The sequence below is a fragment of the Thalassophryne amazonica genome, chromosome 5 (genome assembly GCF_902500255.1).
Source record: "Thalassophryne amazonica chromosome 5, fThaAma1.1, whole genome shotgun sequence".
Classification (NCBI taxonomy): domain Eukaryota; kingdom Metazoa; phylum Chordata; class Actinopteri; order Batrachoidiformes; family Batrachoididae; genus Thalassophryne; species Thalassophryne amazonica.
In genome coordinates, this window is record NC_047107.1 from 95299297 (window position 1) to 95323991 (window position 24695).

Consider the following 24695-nt stretch of genomic DNA (forward strand, 5'->3'; position numbering starts at 1 on the left):
TTGTACTGCTAGCTTATTTAAGACTTAACGATTTTTACCCGAGGCCATCAAATATGGCCATAGGTATTTCAAAGACTTTGTGTCAGTCCGTTTGTGCTCAGCATTAAGACCAGTCATTACTGCCAGTCTTCAAATTCACAGGGAACATTCTTGGGACACAGACAGGTCTCTCTAAAATCACTTCATTTTTGTGTTTGTATAACATGTTTCTCAAATATTATGTAAAAGCTAGCAAGAGATAAACACTTCTAAAACTGAAAACACTGTTTTTGGAACCTAATAACACCTCTGACATGATTTAGAAGACATTTTGCCAACGTTAGCGTGATGATGTGACAGGCTGGTTTAGCTAGCTGCAAAACTGCTTCGTTTGTGTTAATATAACCTTTGTCATTTATTATGTAAAAGCTAATGAAAACACGTGAGAAAACACCATTTGTGTAACGTAATAACACCTCTGGGGCACAATTGCGGAAGTCAGCGAACACACTAACTTCTGCTGACTCAAAGCTAACTTACTATGGAGTTGAATTTGTCTCATTAATACCTTGCAAATGGACAGAGGGTGATCTTTAATATTCCTTGACGTGCACAACGTCTGCTGTTGTAAAAAGCTCATGTACATGCAAGGACTCATGCAGACGCCATTAAACCATAAACATTGTTTTTGATTGATTGATTGAGGGGCTTGATTGAACATGTACAAACTGTACGTAGACAAAAGGATCTTAATAATTATTACTTAAACAACTGCAAATTATAAGAACACAATCCACATATGGCCAAGGGTATTTTAGCATTCCATTATATTTAAATATGTACACACAGCCATAACACATAAACATATAAAACTGTGCAAAAACCTTTAATTCATCACTGTTGTTCATCCAGATTTTAACTTTGAAAGAGTTCAAACTTTTGCTCAAATTCGACTATTAAAATGCATCACATGGTGCAAAACTATAAGTATCATGATATAAAACAGTGACAGTCAAAAAGTAAAAAAAAAAAAAAAAAACTATGATGTCGCCCAACCCTACCTGACACAACAGCAAAAATAAGCGATGACATCACAAGTGGATTCTTGAATCCACAGTCACAACCTCATGTTGTATAATACTGAAAAATACTAAAATGTTCCATCTGCCAATTCTCAACTAACACGTTAATTTGTTTTCACTGTCCACTGACATCATTTGGGTTTGAGATCAAAATATGAATATTGAAAGACCATTCAAAACATCAACCTTTATTTCCTGGTTTTAAAGGACAAAGTTTTTTTATTAGACACCCAACTGTTGTGCAAGGACAAAACAAATACTGTCACAGTGTACAGTATATTGAGTGTATATCATAAACATCTGAATTGACCTCATTGTTCCAATTAATTTTGTTACAACCAGGACAATCTTTTTCCTGTCAACAAGCAAATGCAGAGTGAATGTCTAAACTACTTGTGCCTATAAACTGAATACTTTTAAACAGCAATTGTGGATGTGCACAGTTAGTTAACAGAAAAAAAATCCAGCAGATGAGTTTCTCATGATTTTTGTTGTAGAATTTTGAATATAAATCAGTGCCCCTTTCATGTGTCAAAAAGTCTTATATACAGCAACACTAAAATAGAGATAAAATACTTTTCACATAAATTCAGAAAGTTTTTCCTTCACTTTCTCTTCAATGTTAGCAAAGTAGTTCATTTCAGCGAGCAGTGCTTTGGCAGCTTGAAGCTCACCTGGAAAAGAAAAATGTAAAAGGAATTTAAATCAAAGACTCACTCTGTCACTTAAAAGAAAGCTTCAGAACAGATTCCACACAAAAAAAGCAGAGTAGGAGAAACAGAAGACTTTCCAAGTGTGACATCTCAGAATATTACCTTTCCGCAGGGCAGCGTCTATCTCTTCTGTTAGTTCTGCCACTTTTTCTAGAAGTGAAGAAAAGTCACCGTTTTGTGATGACACTGTAAAAGGTGACCTTAGAAACTGTAGTACACCAGTCTGTGAGACTAATTACAAGGTACACAATTTCACATGAAAGGTGTTAAACTGCCAACACACACATAAATTGCATTGACAGGTTGAATGCGATTTACTGACCTTTCAATGCAAGTAAAATTTATTATTTTATCCATCTGGCCACAGCTGTTGGCACCCATAATCACAGAATTTAAAATATGTTCAGAAACAAATGCACATGAATGACTTTTGCATCATCAGAATATTTCTTCAAATATGCAAAGTTACTGAACAAACACAAATAAATTCATCTAATTATATGTCTTGTGATTAATCACATACTGTATATACAGTGTGCTCAAAGGTTACATGCCCTGGCAGATTTTTTTTTTTTTTTTGGCTATTTTTCAGAGAATATGAATGATAACACAAAAACTTGTTTTCACTCATGGTAAGTGGTTGGGTGAAGCCATTTATTGTCAGACAACTGTGTTTCCTCTTTTTAAATCAAAATGACAAGAGGACTACCCAAATGAACCCGATCCAAAGACTACATACCCCTTAATACCACCTTTAATATCAACAGCAGCTTGGAGTCTTTTGTGGTAGTTGTGGACGAGGCTCTCTGATGGTAAATCTGACACTGAATATGTCTTGGACTTTATTTACATCAAGTACGAAGAAATACAAACAGTATGACACTCTATGGTAAATCTGCATGGAGTAGACAGCTGTCAAAAACTGAGTGATTATGCAAAAAGGAGAAGAGTGAGGAAAGCCACCAGACAGCCCAGAAAACCCAGAAGAAGTTACAGGCATCTTCCCACAGCAATCACATCCAGTATTTACCAGAAACTGTGCATGTCAAGAATTGACCTGTTTAGTCATCTCTGGGCCCCCTGTCACATCCTGAAAGTGATTTAAAGAACATCTTCCTCACATCAAGGGATTGCCACAACGTAAGCAGAGGAATGGCAAAACAGGCTGACTTGACATGATATTTCTGGCTTTAAAAACAACTGATGGTACAGCTTCTACCTCGACATTTTGAAAACTACCTACTCCAGATGAACCAACCATGCAGTGCCATTCCCTTTGAATTCCAATGCTACATTTGAATATTCTAGCGTTCTATATAGTAGGCAAAAAGCAGTACACTCCATATGCATTTACCGTAATAATAGTTGAAAGGTATATGAATGATGTACGACTTCTGTAGTGTACAAAGGGATTACACTATGCTATCCTATGAGGCAGCTGGAGCCTGGTAACCCAAAGAGAAGAACTTTGAGGGGAAATTCAAAGAAGACAGTGGACACACGTTAAAAATGTAGTAGCATCCAAAGGTCATGGCATAGCATGAATATATATGAGGAACCATTTTAAGACATCTGCTGTTGTCTAACAGAAATTTTCTCAGCAGGGTACAAGCATATCCACCATCTGCAAACACCTGGACCATGGCCATGTAAAATGGCAGGGGCATAGTGCATCAAAATTTTGTCCCTGCTACCATTCTGTTACTTCTAGCATGTACTACAATAATGTAGTAGTAAAAGTAGTGCATTCCTAACTGATGTTAGTATACACTATTATACTATTATATACTCGTATTCGGATGCAGGGCAAGATATATTCAGTAACTTAGAAATGTTCATTTATTCATCCCCTGAATTGTCTAATAAAACTGGCTGTAAAAGTGCTCATTTTCTGTAAATTTATCAAAGACTGCATACACTGTATTAAAAAAAAATCACTGCATGAAAGTACTCCGTTTTGTTCAATGACTTTGGACATTATATTAACTATTTGGAATATACAGAAGTGGTTTAACTGCATTTATTTGTGAACATATTTTAAATTCTGTGCTTAAAATACACAGGTGTATGTAACAAATTCTCAGCAGGATTGTAATTCACACAGAACCAAACTGAATAAAGAGCTTTAGGGCTGCTATCGTTTCAGTCTTGTGCATGTACATTAGCCTTTAGCAATTATTCTTCTGTTAATGAATGTGACCTTCGCTCAATGGCCAACTTTCAGATCAAACCTCTCCATTGAGCTTTCTCTCATTAAACAGAACTTAACTGTTTACCTTTTGCATCTCGGCCAATCTTACTGGCTTCTTCTGAGCTCTTTGCTCCTTTCAAGCGCCTCATTGATCTCCATCAGCTCTATCAGAAAGTCTGAATCGGCCCCGGGGTCAGTGCCTTCTTCTATATGCATGCCCCGCAATTCCAGCTGAAACACAAGAAGAGAATTCATCAGAAAGAATAGCTCCTTCACATGCATGCCGCTGCACTGTTTTCCCATAAATCTGCCACAAATGTACTTATGCAAATAAAGTGTTACAACATTAAGTCAGGGATTTCACACTCACCATATAAAGGCCACGACCTCAAAGGCTCTAAGCAGAGTCTGGTACGCTTTGTTCACAAGAGCTGACTGGTTTTCGAATCTTCTTTTTCTTTCTGCAAAAGAGGTTTGTGTTAACCTTATAACACAGTTAACTCGGTACACAGTCTATTAAAATTACAAACATCTAATGGTGAGCTTTTTACATCCACAAAGGAGACAGTTTTCAGTTCTCTTTGTCTGTTGGCAGGACGATGCACAAACTACTGAACAGATTTTCTTAAGTCTTGGTGAAGGGTGGGTATGAGTCAAGTCAAACCATTTTTGTAGTAAATCCATAAAGTGTAATCTTTTTGTGTTCCTTCCATTAGACAATAATTACAGTGCATCTGGAAAGTTAATTAATTAATTTCATTTACATAGCGCCAAATCACAACAAAGTTGCCTCAAGGGCTTCACACAAGTAAGGTCTAACCTTACCAACCCCCAGAGCAAGCACACAGGTGACAGTGGTAAGGAAAAACTCCCTTTGAGTTGAGGAAGAAACCTCAAGCAGACCAGACTCAAAGGGGTGACCCTCTGCTTAGGCGATGCTACTGACACAATTGACAAAACAAATATACAGGAAATTTTGCCGGTGCACAGGATGGGAGGGTTGCAGAAGTAGACACCACTCCCATCTCTGGATGGAGCCGCACCTCAAACAGAATCAAGCATTGGAAAGACATCAAATACGGCAGGGGTGCCCAAGTTTGGTCCTCGAGATCTACCTTCCTGACACTCTTAGTTGTCTCCCTGCTCCAACACACCTGAATCCAATGAAAGACTCATTAGCAGGCTTTTAATGAGGGTTTCATTGGCTTGAGAGTGTCAGAAAAGTAGATCTCGAGGACTGAACTTGGGCACCCCTGAAATACGGTATAATTTGTCAGCATTAAGCAACAAGAAAAACAGAAGAAATACTAAGGTGATTGCTGGCCACTAGCCCTAAGCTTCACAAAAAGACCCAGACTTTAGATAAAGTCGAGGTTGCGGCCCGCTCCATTTCCTAATAAAATGAATTTAAAAGGGTAGAAAGCATAGTATGCTACTATGCCAGTATGCTAGCCATACGAAAGGGAAAATAAGTGCTTCTTAAGTCTGGACTTGACGTGGCGTTTTATTGACGCAGGGAGATGATTTCACAGAACAGGAGCAGGATAAGAGAAAGCTCTGTGACCCGCAGACTTTTTATTCACCCTAGGGACACAAAGTAGTCCAGCACCATGAGAACGCAGAGCCCGGGTCGGTACATGGGGTTGAATTAGGTCAGCTAAGCAGGGAGGTGCCAGTCCGTGAACAATTTTTTTAAGGTTAGTAGCAGAACCTTAAAATCTGATCTCACAGGGACAGGAAGTCAGTGAAGAGATGCCAAAATGGGTGTAATGTGGTCAAATTTTCTGCTTCCTGTCAAAGGTCTGGCAGCAGCATTCTGAACTGGAGAACCCTAATGCTGGACTGCGGTAAACCAGAAAACAGAACACTGCAGGAGTCCAATCCAGAAGAGACAAATGCATGAATCAGGGTATCAGCATCAGCCATAGACAGGATGGGACGAATCTTTGCTATATTTCGCAGGTGGAAGAAAGCAGTCCTCGTAATATCTCTAATGTGGAGGTTAAAGGACAATGTAGGATCAAAAATTACCCCAAGGTTCCTCACTTTGTCAGTGCGATGTATGACACACGAGCCTAGGCTGAGTGTTAGCTGGTCAAATTGACGCCAATGTCTCATTGGACCAAGAACCATCATTTCAGTCTTATCAGAGTTTAAAAGCAGGAAATTGCTAGACATCCAGCTTGTCACTGATGCAAGGCAATCTAAGGATTTTATGTGGATGAGATTACCAGCAGTTATCGGCATGTATAACAGAATATCATCAGCATAGCAATGAGAGGTAATCCCAAAACGCTGCAATATGTGCCCAAGGGGTGCTATACGAGGTCTGTTAGAAAAGTATCCGACCTTTTTATTTTTTTGCAAAAACCATATGGATTTGAATCACGTGATTGCATCAGCCAAGCTTGAACCTTCGTGCGCATGCGTGAGTTTTTTCACGCCTGTCGGTTGCGTCATTCGCCTGTGAGCATGCTTTGTGGGAGGAGTGGTCCAGCCCCCTCGGCGGATTTTCATTGTCAGGAAAATGGCTGAGCAACTGCCACTTTGCTGCATCAAAATTTTTTCAGAAACTGTGAGAGACAGCCAGGTGGAAACCATTCGGAAAATTCAGATGGCTTTCGGTGAAGATCTTATGGGCATGACACAGATTAAGGAGCATTACAACCAGATTAAAGTGGCCCACAGCGGCTGAGGGCGTGCCGCGCTTCGAGCGGCCATCGACAGGCTGAAACGACCAGATCATTTCCAAAGTGAAGGCTGTGTTGATCCGGGACGTCATCTGACTACCAGAGAAATGGCAAGAGAGGTGGACATAGCACTTTTTCAGCACACTACACTGTTACAGGAGATTTTGTAATGAAAGACGTGCGGCGGAATTCGCGCATCAGGATGGAGCCACTTAATGGCACAGAACAAAAAGCACCTCCGTGTTGGACATGCCCAGCTCTTCCACCATTCGGAAGATTCAGACGGCTTTGGGTGGCTTTTCAGTCGAGTGAGTATCCGAGAAACTATCGAAGATCTGGGCATGTCACATGGTCTGTGAGACAAACACGGAGGTGCTTTCGTTCCGCGCCATTAGCGGCTCCGTGGCGAATTCCTCCGCTCCTGTTTTCAAGACAAAATCTCCTTTAACAGTGGAATGTGCCGGAAAAGTGTTGATGTCCACCTTTTCTGCCATTTCTCTGGTAGTCAGCCAACGTACCGGATCAACACAGCGTTCAGTTTGGAAATGATCTGGTCGTTTCAGCCTGTCGATTGCCGCTCGGAGCGTGGCGTGCCCTCCGCCATTGTGCGCCGTCTTTAAACCGACTGTAACACTCCTTAATCTGTGTGATGCCCATAAAATCGTCCCTGAAAGCCATCTGAATTTTCCGAATGGTGTCCACCTGGCTGTCTCTCACAGTTTCTGGAAAAATTTGATGCAGCGCTGCTCCAGCCGTTCAGACATTTTCCTCACAATTAAAATCCGACGAGGGGGGTGGACCAGTGCTCACTCAAAGCCTGCTCACAGGCGAATGACGCAACCGACAGGCGTGAAAAAACTCATGCATGCGCACGAAGGTTCAAACTTGGCTGATGCAATCACACGTGATTCAAATCCATATGGTTTTTGCCAAAAATAAAAAGGTTGGATACTTTTCTAACAGACCTCGTATAAAGGAAGAAAAGCAGGGGGCCTAAGGCGAACTCCTGAAGAACCCCGAATTTCATGTCACTAATGTTAGAGGGTAGTGTTATTGTACAAAACAGAGTGAGAATGACTGGTCAGGTATGATGTCAACCAGGCAAGGGCATTTCCAGTAATCCTAAAATGATTCTCCAGCCTATTGAGTAGAATATGATGATCCCCAGTATCAAACACAGCACTAAGATCAAGCAGCACCAGAACCGTAGTGGTGTCTGAATCCATTGCAAGCAGAAGATCATTGACCACTTTAGTGAGAGCTGTCTCTGCGGAATATTTTCTAAAAGCAGACTGCAGTGGCTCAAAATGATTATTCTCAGAAAGGTGGTCCATGAGCTGCTGTGAAGAGCAAAATGATAAATTTGATATTGGCCTATAGTTTTTCAATATACTAGGGTCAAGATTAGAATTCTTAAGTAAATCACTGCAGATTTGAAACATTTAGGAACAGATCCAGAGGTTAATGAGAGATTAATAATTTCCAATATAGTTGACCCAAGAGTGGGCCACAGGTCCTTAGACAGTTTTGTTGGCATAGAATCAAATAAGCAGGTTGTGCTTTTTGTATACGTTACAAGTTTTGTCAGCACACCCAGTGAGATACGATCAAATTCTGTAAATCTAGGTAATACCTCAGTAATGGCACCCACCTCAATAGCAGGGAGTAGTGGCTGGGTTAAGGCATGCTGGCATATGTTTAAACTAATGCCTTCGATTTTCTTCTCAAAGTAATCCAAGAAATCTTGTGCTGTAAAAGGAGAGCAACTTACAGGTGGTTGTCCATGAATAAGTGTTGAACCGTGTCGAACAAGAACTTTGAGTTATGCTTGTTTATGTTGATCAAATCAGAGTAATAGGTCCGCTTTGTAGTGAGTAGTGCATGCTTATAGTCGAAGATAGCATCATGTCACGCGAGGTGGAATACGTCAAATTTTGAACAACGCCATTTCCGTTCTAGACCTCAAGCTTTATGCTTGATGTCACGCAAGTAATCAATGAACCAAGGTGACTGTGTTTTGGGGGGATGTGGTTTTTAATATAGGTGGCGCAATTATGTCGATTGTAGTTTTAAGTGCTGAGTTTAAGCTGTCTACTGATTGGGCATTTTCCAATGTGAAGCCAAAGATACGGTATCAAGCAATCTAGCTTCAACTTCAGTTATAGTTGAGGAGTTGATGTGTCACCGCAATGATTAATAAGGTTGCTGTTCCACTAAACACGGCAGCGAAACTGTAAACCTAATGAGTGATCAGAGACCACTGATGCAAGAAGCAAAATGTCAATATTTGTGACAGCAATACCACGTGTGAGAACCAAATCCAAGGTACTTCCACTAATGTGCATCAAATTCTGAATGCATTGCTGGAATCCTAATACATCAATAATTTCCATAAATGATTTGCAGAGGGGATTAAAAAGCTTTTTTTTTTATGAATGTTGCAGTCACCAATAATCAGAATGTTATCTGCACAAGTTGACAAGTTAGAGATGAACTCACCAAATTCATCTAAGAATTCAGAGTATGGGCCACGGGGCCTATACAGAGTGACAAAGTAATACGAATTTTTGCTCTTCTGACCTTGGCAATACGTAGGCTTGTGGGCAGAGCGGCGAATCAGATGTTCAAAAAAAAAATTATATTTGTGTCCCCCAACTGTTCCAGTGGTCTCCAAACTATTCCAGAAAGGGCACAGAGGGTGCAGGTTTTCTTTGCAGCCACTGACTTCAGCAGGTGATTTCACTGATTAACATCCCTTTGAACAGGTGGAATGAGTTCATCAGTGAAATCACCTGCTGGAGTCAGTAGCTGCAAAGAAAACCTGCACCCTCTCGGCCCTTTCTGGAATAGTTTGGAGACCACTGAACTAAACCTAGATTTATAAATAAGAGCAACACCCGGCCTTGCTTCGCATCAAGAGGGACGTAATTAAATGTGTACGCCGGTGGGCAGGCCTCATTTAAGGCGAGGACAGCTGTAGGTTTAAGCTAGGTGTCACATAACCCAATTATATCTAAGGGCCCCTTCATACATAGTGCGAATATGTACAACTCAGGGCGACTCACGTCATAACAGCTGGCCTGCACCATCCCGGTGCGACAGTTCATGCACGTGGGAACAGAGTGTCAGCAGCGGCGCGATGTGGTTGTATGATCCAGAGATTATCAATTCCTCTCATTAATGGCGGCATGTTTTGAAAATGGTGCGCCGCAAAAACATGTCAGAATGTCAGATTTGACCTGATAAAATCAAAACATCTGCAACAAGCAACAACACTTACTCACACAGGAAATTATTTAGGAATTGATAAACAGGTTGACCGATAAAGGAATGATAATGGCAATGATATCAATAAAAATTGACCAATTCCCATCCCTACAGCTCATCCTATGTCACAATGTTAAGGAAAAAATATGCAATGTTTTTTCTTTGCCCTCAGATTTCTTTTTATGAAACCTGTGTTTAAAATATGCACTCAAGTCTTGGCCGAGGTATGGCTGTGTGTATCTTACTGTGCATTTATAAAACAAATATACTCTACAAGTATCCATCTACAGTGTACACGGGAAATTCTGCTGAGTAAAATTTACTCTGCTGGGACAGCACTTGATCCCAGTCCAAATAGAGTGAATTATATTCTATCACAGAGCTAAATCAACTCAAAACAATGTAAAATCAGCATTATTCCATAATAATGGATGGAGGAAGCGATCAGAGCAGCGTGGCTACACAAGCTGTTAGCTGATGCGTTCACTGCATGTCGGACAGTTCAATGCGTCACCGTTCTCATTTCTGCTTAAAAACTGACTTTAGAATGATTCAAGAGGTTTTACCTTGTCATCTGATAGTTAATAATCCTATTAATTCGTTTGATCTCTTTGGGTGAAGAGAATGTGTAACACGGGCAGCTGGGCCCCAGAATGACACATACACAGTGGAGGCAGGGCAGACCAATGTTTAGGGGGCGGACTGTTCAGTCTGCAATAACTGTCGAGCTGATTCACTCTATGATAGAATGTAATTTACTCTATTTAGACTGGGATCAAATGCTATCCCAGCAGAGCAAATTTTACTCAGCAAAATTTCCTGTGTAGTCCATATGACATGAGGTATTTTACACCATTTCACCATTTCTCAATTTGGGAAACACAAAATGTGAAGCGATACCGACAATCCTGTGTTATATACAGATTTTCTTTATAGTTCAGCAGTCTGCTGCCCTTCAACTAAATGCAAGTGTAAGTCTGACACGACAAATGTGTGAAAACAAGACAAGCAGTGAAATATGTTGGAAATGGTTGGCAGATCTGAGCACTTTTTGCAGCTATCAGGTCTGTCAGCTCTTGTGAAAATCAACAGTCTGACTTTCTGGCCCATGGGCTTACACGCAGAGCTGTTTCTCTAATAACAACAAGTGCAGTAGGTAGCTGCAGTGCCTTGTAGCCTTGTATATGAGGTCTATTAGATAATAAACCGACGCTTTTATTTTTTTTTAACTATACGGATTTGAATGACGTGCGATTACACCAATCATGCTTGAACCCTCGTGTGCATGCGTGAGTTTTTTCACACGTGTCGGTGACGTCATTTCCCTGTGGGCAGGCCTTGAGTGAGATGTGGTCCCGCCCTCTCGGCTGAATTCCTTTGTTTCACACGCTGCTCGAGACGGCGCGCGTTGCTTTATCAACATTTTTTCTGGACCTGTGAGGAATATCCGAGTGGACACTATTCGAGAAATTAAGATGGTTTTCGGTGAAAAGTTTAACGGCTGATGAGAGATTATGGGGTGTTTCTGTCGGTGTAAGGACTTCCCACAGAGCAGGACGTCGTGCAGCGCTTCCAGGCGCCGTCGTCGGCCTGTTTCGACCTGAAAACATCCTAATTTAAGGCTTAATTCACCCAGGATGTCGTGAGAGAACAGAGAAGATTCAGAAGAGGCCGGAATGAGGACTTTATGCGGACATTCCACTGTTTAAGGACATTTTTTAATGAAAGACGTGCGCGCAAATTCGCAGAGTCGTTTCCGTGACGACTCTGCAAATCTGTGTGCGCCGCGACAGGAAAAACACCTCCGTGTTGAAAACCATTTGTAAAATTCAGGCGGCTTTTGATGGCTTTCAACAAGTGAGTAACTGAGAAATTGTTTAACAGCTTGGGCATGTTCCAACTTGCCCGTTAAGGTTTCCAACGGAGGTGTTTTTCCTGTCGCGACCCCCCGCGGTCGGGTCCGGCCCGACATGCGACTCTGCCCGCACGTTCTTTCATTACAAAATGTCCGTTAACAATGGAATGTCCGAATAAACTCCTCATGCCGACTTCTTCTGAAAGTTCTCTGTTCCTGGATCAACAGGGCCTGAAATGTGGAAGTTTTCAACTTGAAACAGTGAGACGCTGCCGCCTCGAAGCGCAGATCGCAGTCAGGCGCCGTGGGCCATCCTTACGGCGACACTACCAGACCAAAATCTCTCATCAGCCGTTAAAATTTTTACCGAAAACCAGCTGAATTTATCGAATGGTGTCCACTCAGTTGTGCCTTACAGTTTTGAAAAAATTTTGATCAAACAAAGCAGCAGTCTCTGAGCCATTCCTAAACAATGAAAAAACGACGAGAGGGTGGGCGACTCCTCACTCAAAAACTGCCCACAGGCGAATGACGTAACCGACAGGCGTGAAAAAAACTCTTGCATGCCCACGAGGGTTCAAGCATGTCTGATGTAATCACACGTGATTCAAATCCATATGGTTTTTGAAAAAAAATGATAAGGTCGGATACTTTTCTAATAGACCTCGTAAGTAATGAGCTTTCTATATATGCTGAACACACCCCAGCAGTTGAAAGATGTCTAATTAAGAAAAATGGCCAGAGGTGCTGCTAAATAATACAAAGTCTGTACAATATTGGATAGGCTGTGTGTGAGCAAACCATTTAGTCTCTTTCTCATCCTGCCGAATGCGACTTTAGCTTTTATGTCATACTGTGGTAACATTCTGCATTGTGTGCTTTGACCTAAGCGTGCAGAATAAATTATGTGCCAAGCATCACACCACTGCCCCTTTGTGCACTTGTAAAGCGTATTCTTCGGAAATGCTGAGCAATTTCCATTAATGATCCATGAGGGGGGAATGGGATAAAATGAATATTTTGGCAGCGATTTACCACTTTGTAAAAATAACCTGCAAACACATTCGGCTTTATACAGATATGCAGCGGGGCTCCATCTCAACAGTGTATAAAGCACTTAAAGCCTGATATAAATATCAGACTGAGCTTCACAGTTTCAGGTTGATAAGATGTGACAAACCAAAAGTGCATTCTGAGAGAGAATATTGTTTCCATACAGCACTGAGTGAGCCCTGCACCAGAGAAAATGAGCAACATTAGACCTCGCTCCATTCAGTATTGCACACAGTGGAGCTGTTAAGCTCATGTATATAAGGTCAAAAGTATTTTCTGACTTAACACTTGGAAATTTTCCTCACATTTCAGTTCATATTCACAAGAACAGGCATTTCAAACTGACTGGTACTACAGGGAAAGCAAAGAAATGTTTCACCGTCCAATGCTATTTTTTTTGTATGTTCTTTCTTACAATCATGTTCAGTGCTTCCTATAGAATTTCTTTTCCCCCAGGCACAGTGCTACTCACCAAAAAATAAAACTCAAATTGCAAGGAATATTGCGCAGAAAAATGTGAGACTCTTCAAAATAAAAAAAGCTACAGATAAATGAGTTAATTTTTGTAATCCTGCAATAGTCCCGCAAAGCACAGAAAAAAAACTACTTTTCACAGAAGACTACATAAGTATTTTTCATATTACATACCAAAGACTAGAATCATACGGTTTCAGCATCACAAACCTCCACACCACCAAACCGCATGGGTGTAAATAATGTATTGTGAATAAGCAACTTTTAATGTGCATATTTACTGTCAGAATTCCCAAAGTGATCACTGACAGATCTCAGGCCGCATGTGCACCCACATTTTTCTTCACTGTTCAACTCCAGACAGCATAATAAACCATGTCCATATAAAAGGAGGCTGGTCAAACATGGTCATGGGTCCCAAATAGGGCAGTGCAGTCTTGTTTGGGGGAGAGAGCACTAAAGGGGTAAAATATGATGCATCTGATGTAATTTCTCTCCTTCAATGGAGTTTTGGGCAAATTACACACAAAACAAAGCAAAATGCAAAGAAAAAGTGACAATGCAGTGGGAAAGTGGACATGTGTTGCGGTTTGTTTATGATCCAGACCACAGACGTGTCAAGGGGGTTTTTGCAGGTGAAAGAATGGAGCTACTCTGGGTAGCTGTGTGGGCTAACGCTTACCGACACAACATCTACCACCTCCTTGCCTTTTCGTCTCCACCGGGTACCGAAGGGGGGGAAAAAAAAAACAAAAAACTTTGAGACTGCTTCGGTGATTGCAGCCGAAAACAAAACCGTACACCATTCATCCATGTGAAGTGTGTATATACTGTGTATATATTAAATGGAGGTCCCTGCTCAAATCCCGCGATATCACAAAGGGTTCAAACAAGACTACGGTCTCCTATTAACAGCCCTGATTCAGGTGCTGCATAACGTCATACTTAACAAGCCACCATTCAACAAACCAATCATGCAGCTCACACAAAGAATCACAAGTTTATATCTACATTATAATAGCCAAGTGGCCTCTGTGTGCATGCATGCATGCATGAGTATGGCTTCCATCATACAAAAACTGTGGAGAGCTGACATTTGCTGTTTGGTAAGCTTATGTATTTTGGGTGAAGGATGAATGGTGCAAAAACAGAAAGTCAATAGAACAAATATTTTTGGAGAAATTAGTAATTTTAGCTAACCAGTAAACAATGGGCATTGTGCTGCAATGCACCATGGGAGTTCAGGTTTTGAGGTTTTAGATGTTACTGTAGTTCATGTTAGTTTAACAGTGTTAGTGTTATTGATTTATTTTGTTTCTGTCACTCCATTTGTTTAGTCAGTTTAGTTAAGTGCTATGTTGCTTTTACCATGCATGAGTTAGCATGAGTGAAAACTGTACTGATTTTAATGCTTTCAGCCACTGTATTTTTTGCCAAATTAAAAGCACCTGCTTACAGCACATGTGCGTGCATGTAACTTTGACTGCAGAGAAACTGTGGATAGCTGACATTTGCCGTTTGGTATGCCTATGTATTTTGAGTAAAGGCTGAATGCTGCCAAAACGGAAAGTCCATAGGACGAATATTTTTAGAGAAGCTATGGATATCAACCAACAACAGTGAACAACTGATGTTGCTAACGACATTATGGACTCACATGTTATTCCAGCAGGGGGCGGTAAGTCATCATCATCTATATTATAATAGCCAAGTGGCCTCTGTGCGTGTATGGCTTCCATTGCTGTATGCTTTTGTATTTTGGGTCTAGGATGAAGGCTGCAAAAACAGAAAGTTGACAGGACAAATATTTTTGAAGAAATTAGCAATTTTCGCTAAACAGTAAATAATGGACATTGTGCTGCAATGTACCATGGGAGTTTGGGGTTCTGAGGTTTTAAATGTTGTTATTGTGGTTTACATTAGTTTAACAGCGTTGTTAGTGTTCCTGATTTATTGTGTTTCTGTAGGTCAATTGGTTTAGTCAATTTAGTTAAGTGCTATGTTGGCACCATTAGTGACATGTGTAGTGTTTTTAATGCCTTCTGCCACAGTCTATGTTTGTCAAATTAAAAGCACCTGCATACAGCAGAATGCAGAAAAGAAACAGCTGTGCGTGCTATTTTAACCAAGCACAAACTGGGGAAAGCTGACATTTGCCATTTGGGTCAAGGATTAAAGGCGCCAAAACAAAGCATTGATGGGACTCATATTTTTAGAGAAGCTACACATATTAGCTAACAACACTGAACAATGGACAGTGATATTTACATTATAGAGTCACACCCCAATAAAGCAGGCCAACTTACTATAGAAACATTGCATAATTTATTACCATCCTTGAAAAATGTTAGCTACCTATTTTATAAACACTACCAATCTAGAACCTGTGGATTCCTGCGAGCACTGCGCTAATATATTTTAACAAGAGCAAACAGAGATTTCTGACATCTGCCAATCCGGATACCTCCGAAAAATGCTCACATTTCACATGGCTGCAACAGATAGATGGTCATTTGAGAGGTGGGGATAAACTGGCCGTCTGCCTTCCAGGACCCAAGGCAGTTTTCCAGTATGGTGGATGCACCAAGGCATACTCAAAGACCAAACCATATATTTATATTATACAAACGTTAGTAACAGCAGCCTTAAGAAGGTCAAATACACAAACAGGAACTTACGAGAAAACATCTTGAAAGACCCATACAATATATTTCACAATGGGACTCTTTAGCAAGAGTTTAATTCTTCTGACGATGTCACACTGCTGCAGCACTGAAGCCAGAAGCCCATAACTCACCATACAACAGCATTAGTGGTTCAGCATGGTCATTTATTCTTTGTAAATTTAGCATTCACCTGAGTATGAGCATAGGCAGTGCACTGAAGGTGGCTTTTATGTACTTGTGCTGAGCACACTGTACGGTCACAGCAGATGCAAGCAGCAGCATTGTGAGGCTTCAAGACACGGGATGTGGCAGCCACTGAGTTGCTTCTTTCACCCAACTCAATCAGATAGGCTTCGCAAGATCAGGCTTTACAATATTGTTCCAGACAGTGGCTTGATAAATGGCCTGCTTGATATGTTGCCTTTAAGGGCAGCATATTCTCAAGGATTTTGGGTTTCTACATAACATACCATTTTCTTGCTTCATTGACTTCCATGAAGTTCCTTGTCTTGTCATAAATCAGCACCACAAAGCGTTCCAACAGCACCACGGACAGCTCATTCACATCAACTGGAAGGCACACAAGCTCATGACAGGTCTCGAGCACTTCTTGGAAAATATTTCAGGCTTTCCATTCTTATCCCCTCTCTCTTAACAAATGTGGAGAATGTATCACATCAAAATGTTTGGGCGAAACATGTAATTGGACTTATGTTGCTCACTATTTCAGAAATTACAATGAGTTGGCAGCCCCAATGCACATCCTAATTCCAGAGACAGTTTCAGTGACACTTTTCCTCAAAAAAAAAAAAAAGGGGGGGGATCACTTCCTCCACAGCATTGTTTGGTAAGCAAATTCGGTGTCTGAAATTACCAAAATAGCTATTCGCAACATTCACTATCAACCAAACTGATGCCTTATGACACACCCCTCAGCCAGCATTCTTGCTGAACAAGAAAAAAAAAAATAATACAAGCAATGGTGTCTTTAGACTGTAATAAGCAAATGCTACATAAGCCTTGAAAGTATCAACAAGCTTTCAAATAATCTCCATCATCACAACTTTCATAGCACTGAGCTCTAATCACCACTAGCGTGGTGAAAATTATTAAAAATGTTTACAAACAATGTTCCTCAAAGAAAGACTTGAATGGATTTGCACGTTACTCCCTATAGCATGCATGATATCAAACAATTCAAGGAATCTTGAGGAATTTCACTGTGTAAATGGCAAGGGTGCAAACCTATTCTGAACACGCATGATCGCCAATCCATCAAGAACAGTCATTTGTCAACCGCATGGACAAGGAGTTACTTTGGGAAATCATTGTCAAATACTACAATATGGAGTAAAGAAGGCTTATGTTAACCTTATTCACAAGCAGTGCCAACTTTCAGGGCTTGGAGGTATCAGGGTTGGACATCACACAGTGGAAATGTGCATTGTGGTCAGATAAATCGTATTCTAGATCTTTTTTTTTAAATAAGCACCATGTGTCTGGATGAAAGATGAAAAAGACCATCAAGACTCTTATCAGCAACAAGTCAAAAGCCAGGGTCTGTTATGCAATAGCAAGGGTATCAACATGTTCCAGAAATGGCTGTGGGGGTGCAGGTTTTCTTTGCATCCACCCACTCCACCAGGTGATTTCACTGATTATCTGATTCCATCTGCTCAAAGTGACGTTAATCAGTGAAATCACCTGGTGGAGTGGATGGATGCAAAGAAAACCTGCACCCTCTCGGGCCTTTCTGGAATGAGTTGAAGATCGCTGTGGTATAGAACTTTGTCAGTGCCTTGGCAAAGGACACTGGGTGGTCTCAAATCACCAATCAGTCTCAAAATCATTAATCAGTGTCAAATGTAAAAGTCGTAAATACTACAATACGATTAAGTTTCCATCTGAACACAAACCACAGCAAAAATATTTACATTTTTACATTTACACATATACAAGGAACATGAACAGTGTACTGGCATTTTGATTATATGAACCGTGATTAAATACGTTTGTTATGAACACACTTGCTACTCATTAGATGTTGAAAGAAATCAGTGAAATAAAGCTTAAGGAATTAAATAAATATATCTGATTCAAATTTAGTGTTGAATTTCAAAGCCAATTATTATTAAGAAAATTATCACAAATATATGAATATGTTTAAAGCCATTTTGCACCCATTAACAACAACCCTTTGCTGAAACCTTTACCAGGGTCACTTAGCTGATCCGATGAAGAGATGGTTCAGATGATCCACATCAGCAGCTGATGTGGAGGGCCTTGTTGTCTGAGCTCGTTTGGGTCAGGGGTTAACCACTGGTCTCCCCGTATGATCCCAAGACTTTGGTGTCGGCTGACCCAGGAGGTGAAGGTGTTTGCTGAAAATGGTTTCTGGTGGCTTCCCAAAAAAATGTGGAACCAGATTAAAAGTCTTTGTGAATTTAAAAAAGTTAAAGTTTTGAGAGCGGTGTTGTAAATTATAAAAAGAAAAGAAAAAAGAAAAAGCTTTTCTGTAAATTCACTGTTATTCTGAAAAGTTCCGCTAGGAAGTTATCTCAGAAAAATGAACAATTTGACGACCCTTAAAAATAGTTATCAGGCTGGTAGAATATTGTCAAAGTTACAAAACGCTGAATGAACAAAGAACCACGTGGTAGCTTTTAGCTACGTGAAGTTAGATCACGTGGCGACTTGCTAGCCGCAAAAGAAAAATTAAGTATTTCAAAAAGAGGAAGAAAAAGAAGAGAAGCAGGCAGAAGGAGGGAGAAGCCTGAAGGGACCCTGTTCTGACCTTTTAAAGGGGACTTATGTCATTAACTCCACCCACTTGGGTGTGTAATTTCACAGAAAAATTTAATGTGTCGAAAGGCAGACATGAGTTAATATACTTAAAACATTAACTATGTTGTCACACTTTATTCTGAGATACTTCTGAATGAATATAACATTACTAATTTTACTTAAACACATCCTGACAAGCTATTGATCAGAAACAACATATTTCACCATCAAAATATGGATCATTCAGAAAATATCACATTAACACAACAGCAGTTACAAGAAACACGTCATTAATGGAATATATGCAAAGCATTTGTTTGATTAAACAAACAGGACAACAGTAGAATTTTTTATATGTAGATAGAATAATGTTAATTTAAAAGAAAAAAATTCTTCATTGAGACCTGTGGAGATAAGCTGGTTGTCAAGTCCTGAGTTTATCATCACCTTATCTTGAAGAGATCCTCTCTGGATGATCTGGAAAGCTTCTCATTGACATCAAGCAATTAAAATGTCCTATAATTTGTACTGACTGAAATTTCACCAATAAACAGGTTTCAAGGACTCCTTTGAAGAGCTTTAAATTAGAGGCCCTGGGACAGTGCATCTGGAAAGGAGGGTTCAGAGAAGTCGCCTGCTGGAACTACGTCAAAGTGAAACAGCAGTCTTCCTTCAGTTAAAACCTCAGGTTTTAATTGAGAAAACATTAATGTATGTTTATTGGTGTCAATCAAAGTCAGATTCGCTACAAAAACTGTTTAAACTGTCTTTAGAATGATTTAAGAGGTTTTATCATGTCATCTGATGATTAATAATCTCATTATTCCATTAAATTGCTTTGGATGGAGAGAGGCCGTCTCAGATTGTGCTGCTGTGGTCCCAAATGACGCAAGCGCATGAAGGCAGGGCGGACCAATTTTTAGGGTGGAACGTTCGGTCTGCGACACCGGATCAAAATAAGCTGACACTAAATGCACCTTATTTAAAATGCACAACAAAACCACATGCATAAAGCATTTCATGTGGAGGACCAGCAGAACTGCTCCTTAACGAGCTGCTTTATAATGTGAGATACTTTTGAATAAATATAACATTATTAAATTTACTTAAACACATCCTGACATGCTATTGATCAGAAACAACATATTTCACCATCAAAATATTGATAATTCAGAAAATATAAGTATATTATATTATATAAGTATATTAACTCATATTTATTTATTACACTAGGAGGTAACTGATAACATGCTGAATGAACAAAGAACCACGTGGTAGCTTTTAGCTACGTGAAGTTAGATCACGTGGCGACTTGCTAGCCGCAAAAGAAAAATTAAGTATTTCAAAAAGAGGAAGAAAAAGAAGAGAAGCAGGCAGAAGGAGGGAGAAGTCTGAAGGGACCCTGTTCTGACCTTTTAAAGGGGACTTATGTCATTAACTCCACCCACTTGGGTGTGTAATTTCACAGAAAAATTTAATGTGTCGAAAGGCAGACATGAGTTAATATACTTAAAACAGCACTATACCCCCCTTTCCACCATTTTCTATAATATGTAGATGTCGCGGACATGACGAGCAAAGCTCTTCAGCATCTCACCATATCATTTAGGTCCTTCAGCTTTTCGTCTACCATTGGTTTGTGGCTTTATATGACAATGTTGTTAGCTTTGAGGCTTCATCTACCATGGGCAGTTTTTCTGTGCCATTTCCAGTTGTGGCTTCATCTATGATGATGAAGCCACAAATTGATATTGTGGGACTGTCTTGGCTGACACGCCTTTGCAACATCGCGTGGTGATCGGGGACAGTGCCTCTGGATTGGCAAGACCGGGGTGGTGGTCCCCTGTTTAAGAAGGGGGGACCGGAGGGTGTGTTCCAACTATAGGGGGATCACACTCCTCAGCCTCCCCGGTAAGGTCTATTCCAGAGCACTGGAAAGGAGAATTTGACCGATGGTCGAACCTCGGATTCAGGAGGAGCAGTGTGGTTTTCGTCCTGGTCGCAGCACACTGGACCGCTCTACACACTCCATCGGGTGCTTGAGGGTTCATGGGAGTTCACCCAACCAGTCCACATGTGTTTTGTGGATCTGGAGAAGGCATTCGACCGTGTTCCTCGGGCACCCTGTGGGGAGTGCTCCGGGAGTATGGGGTCCGGGGTCCTTTGCTAAGGGCTATCCGGTCCCTGTACGACCGCAGCAGGAGCTTGGTTCGCATTGCCGGTAGTAAGTCAAACCTGTTTCCAGTGCACGTTGGCCTCCGCAGGGCTGCCCTTTGTCACCGGTTCTGTTCATTATTTTTATGGACAGAATTTCTAGGCGCAGCCAGGGTGTAGAGGGGGTCTGGTTTGGGAACCACAGAATCTCGTCTCTGCTGTTTGCGGACGATGTGGTTCTGCTGGCTTCGTCAAATCAGGACCTTCAGCGTGCACTGGGGCGGTTTGCAGCCGAGTGTGAGGCGTCCGGGATGAAAATCAGCACCTCCAAATCCGAGACCATGGTTCTCGACCGGAAAAAGGTGCTTTGCCCTCTTCAGGTCGGTGGAGTGTCCTTGCCTCAAGTGGAGGAGTTTAAGTATCTCGGGGTCTTATTCACGAGTGAGGGACGGATGGAGCGTGAGATCGATAGACGGATCGGTGCAGCGTCTGCAGTGATGCGGTCGCTGTATCGGACCGTCGTGGTGAAGAGAGAGCTGAGTAGGGGCGCAAAGCTCTCGATTTACCAATCGATCTACGTTCCGATCCTCACCTATGGTCATGAGATTTGGCTCATGACCGAAAGAACGAGATCGCGGGTACAAGCTGCCGAGATGAGTTTCCTCCGCAGGGTGGCTGGGCGCTCCCTTAGATATAGGGTGAGGAGCTCGGTCACTCGGGAGGAGCTCGGAGTCGAGCCACTGCTCCTCCACGTCGAAATTTGTCAGTTGAGGTGGCTCGGGCATCTTTTCCGGATGCCCCCTGGACGCCTCGCTGGAGAGGTGTTCCGAGCACGTCCCATTGGGAGGAGGCCCCGGGGAAGACCCAGGACACCCTGGAAGGATTACATCTCTCGGCTGGCTTGGGAACACCTTGGGGTTCCCCCGGAGGAGCTGGGGGAGGTGTGTGTTTGGATCGGGAGGTCTGGACGGCTTTGCTTGAGCTGCTGCCCCCGTGACCCGACTCCGGATAAAGCGGAAGAAACTGGATGGATGGATGGATGGGCTTCATCTACCATTGGTATGTGGCTTTTTAAGACAATGTTGTCTGCTTTGTGGCTTTTTCCCCTATGGGTAGTTTTTTTGTGCTATTTCCAGAACGTTTTGTGCCATTTCCGATTTGTGCCTTCATCTACCATAGAGCGACTTGTCATCCACACACTGCTGGCAAACACTGGGAGGTAACTGATAACATGCTGCAAAACAGTGGTGTCAGGATGTCATCACAGCATTATGATGAATTCCACTGCAAAATAGGGCCAGATATGACCAGAGACTTGTAATGCCATGGAAGCAGCAGTTAAGTGTAACTGTTGTTATATGCTGACAATTCAGCTTTACAGGTGTCTGGGAAAGATATTTCTGATATCGGGCTGCGGTTGAGTAAGGAACTCTACAATGTAATAGCTGGTTAGTGGGATAAATTATCATTTCATCTCAGGAAACTGAGTCTATACTGTATGGGTCGAAAAGTAAAATTAAAGTCAGTGAGCTTAAGGTCGAATGTAATGGTCCCAGTATACAAACCAAAAAAAAAAAAAAAAATCTGTAAAATATATAGGTGTGGAAATTGATCATACTGTGTCTGGAGGTTATGGCCTTGAAGGTAATAAAAAGGTCAGTGCAAGAATTACATTTCTGGCTAGGAAATCCAAATATTTGGACATTGATACAATGCAACTGCTTGCAGTTAGCAGCAACCATTCCAAATATTCCAGAACTACTTTCGTTATGTTTCTGAGGTACACAGCAACAGAACTAGATCTAATCAATCATCGTTATTCATTCCAAGATACACCACAAATGTTGTTAAAAAAATTCTTTTAAATAGATTGGTGCTATTAGTTGGAATCAGTTGCCATCAGATGTACAAAGTTGTGATAATCTGAAATATTTAAGAGAATGGTAAAGTCATTTCTGCTCAACAGCATTCTAGTCAGTCAGCGAAGCCAATTGTGTAATATTTTATTTGCTGCTTAAATTTTTTAAGTGTTTTATTTATTTAGATTTTATCTTGTTACTTATTGTGATTTTTTTTAGGGAAGGACCACAATGGAAGTAAGTCGTATGACTTTTTTGTGGTTATCCTTGAAATTCCAAGAAAATGTATTAGTCATATGTTTTAACATGTTTGTTAATATTTGTATGGAATTTCTAAATAAATCAAATCAAATCTACACAATGAGCATACCAGCTGTCAACCTGTACCACCATATAGAGGGTTTTCAATCACGTGATCGGTTTGCTGCAGGACAGGTGCCGTCTCCATTCTGGATTACAAAGAGGCTGGCGCGTGATAGAAAAATGGAGAGAATGTACGGTCATTACGATGCTTTAAATCCTTGCGATAAAGCTATTTATCGTGATAGATGTGTAGCAGTTGGTTCAGTGGAGCCGTATCTTATACCAGATAGTGAATTTAGTGGTGATGTAACGAAGTGGCCGCCAGTGTCACACTGCGATATTCGGAACTAGGAAGCTGCCGACCAGGTCAGCCTCGCCGGCCTCCTGCAGAGCATCACAGTGGAGCTCTGAAAGCGGAGGTCGTCTTGAAGTCCTGAGCGATTTCTCTCACCAGGCGCTAGAAGGGCAGCTTGCAGATCAGCAGCTCGGTGCTCGAGGTCCACAATGTAAATAGGCATCCGTATTGGAAGCGTTCTTGTGTTATCCTCGGCAGTATTTTTATGTATTCTTATACAATTTTATTGCCGAATAAAATAAAATAAAATTCTGGTAGCAGTGGATTTCTGTTAGCGGCGGAGCTCTCTCAGCGCCAAGTTGCCGTGAGGCTTCTTCACACTGACGTTGAAGCTTCTGCAATTGTTCGCCAAATGCACGTAGCGTAACACAGCAGCCACCGCGTCATAATCCAGAATGGGCGCGGGACACAAAATGACGTGACCGATACGTCACATGAAAACCCTCTATAGGGATTGTTCCCATTTTATCCATGTCAATTTCACTGCCTCTGACACTGTTCAATGATTGTTTAACAAAACAAAACAAAAAATCTGATCTCTTAGATTATTTTCACAATCCCGTACGTAATACCTACAATAGATTTCTGGGGTGAAGTTATCTGGGTGGAGGGATCTCTGCAGCTGCAGGTATGTTTTCTGCAGTTTTTGGATGTCCACGCTGAAGGTGCAATCACTGAAAAGAGTTAACACGTGGCAACATGACACGTTTGTCACAGCTACCAAATAAAATGCACTATGTATATATACTCACCAACCCATGATCTGGAAGTATGAAGCCCCTTCTTCAGGGGGTTGGACTACTTTGCATGACACGCAGAAAAACGCTGGAGTATTGTCCAGAGGCTGTTTGCAGTTCCAACAGTTCAGTTTCACTTGAGATGTGCAAATATTCCTCATATAATTCACACCAGTGTTGTAGAAAAGCAGTCTTGCCTTTCGGTGCGATGGGAGATTCGCGTCAAAGTGTCTTCTATCTTGTTTTAAAAGGATGCTGTACTTACATCGTGTCGCACATGTAACAGGATCATTAAACAAATGTAGACAAGTCAACTCCACTGAGGGCAAAAAAGTCCGTGAGGAACAAAAAAGTCGCAAGTACCTCGACTGTAACATTTTAAACGAGATGGAAATTAAAGCGCAACGTTTGGAATAAACAAACAAAATGTAAAATAGTGTATTTTATGCCTGCCAAAACAAACATATCCATCCAGAATCCTTCCTCTTTTAGTGCTATTTCTTCGTCGTTCCAACGTTTGTAGAGTGTTAATA

The 24695-nt window shown here is 41.2% G+C and overlaps 1 protein-coding gene across 1 annotated transcript; it reads right to left on the reverse strand.

Annotated features, from left to right (window-relative positions):
* Positions 1–1417: 1417 nt before the first annotated feature.
* hscb (HscB mitochondrial iron-sulfur cluster cochaperone) lies at positions 1418–24677 on the reverse strand. Its single transcript, XM_034170905.1, is given in 8 exon segments — positions 1418–1735; positions 1877–1924; positions 4051–4096; positions 4098–4196; positions 4336–4353; positions 4356–4422; positions 23998–24099; positions 24178–24677. Coding segments are annotated over 8 exon segments (837 nt in total). The 5' UTR covers positions 24540–24677; the 3' UTR covers positions 1418–1640.
* Between the last annotated feature and the right edge of the window lie 18 nt (positions 24678–24695).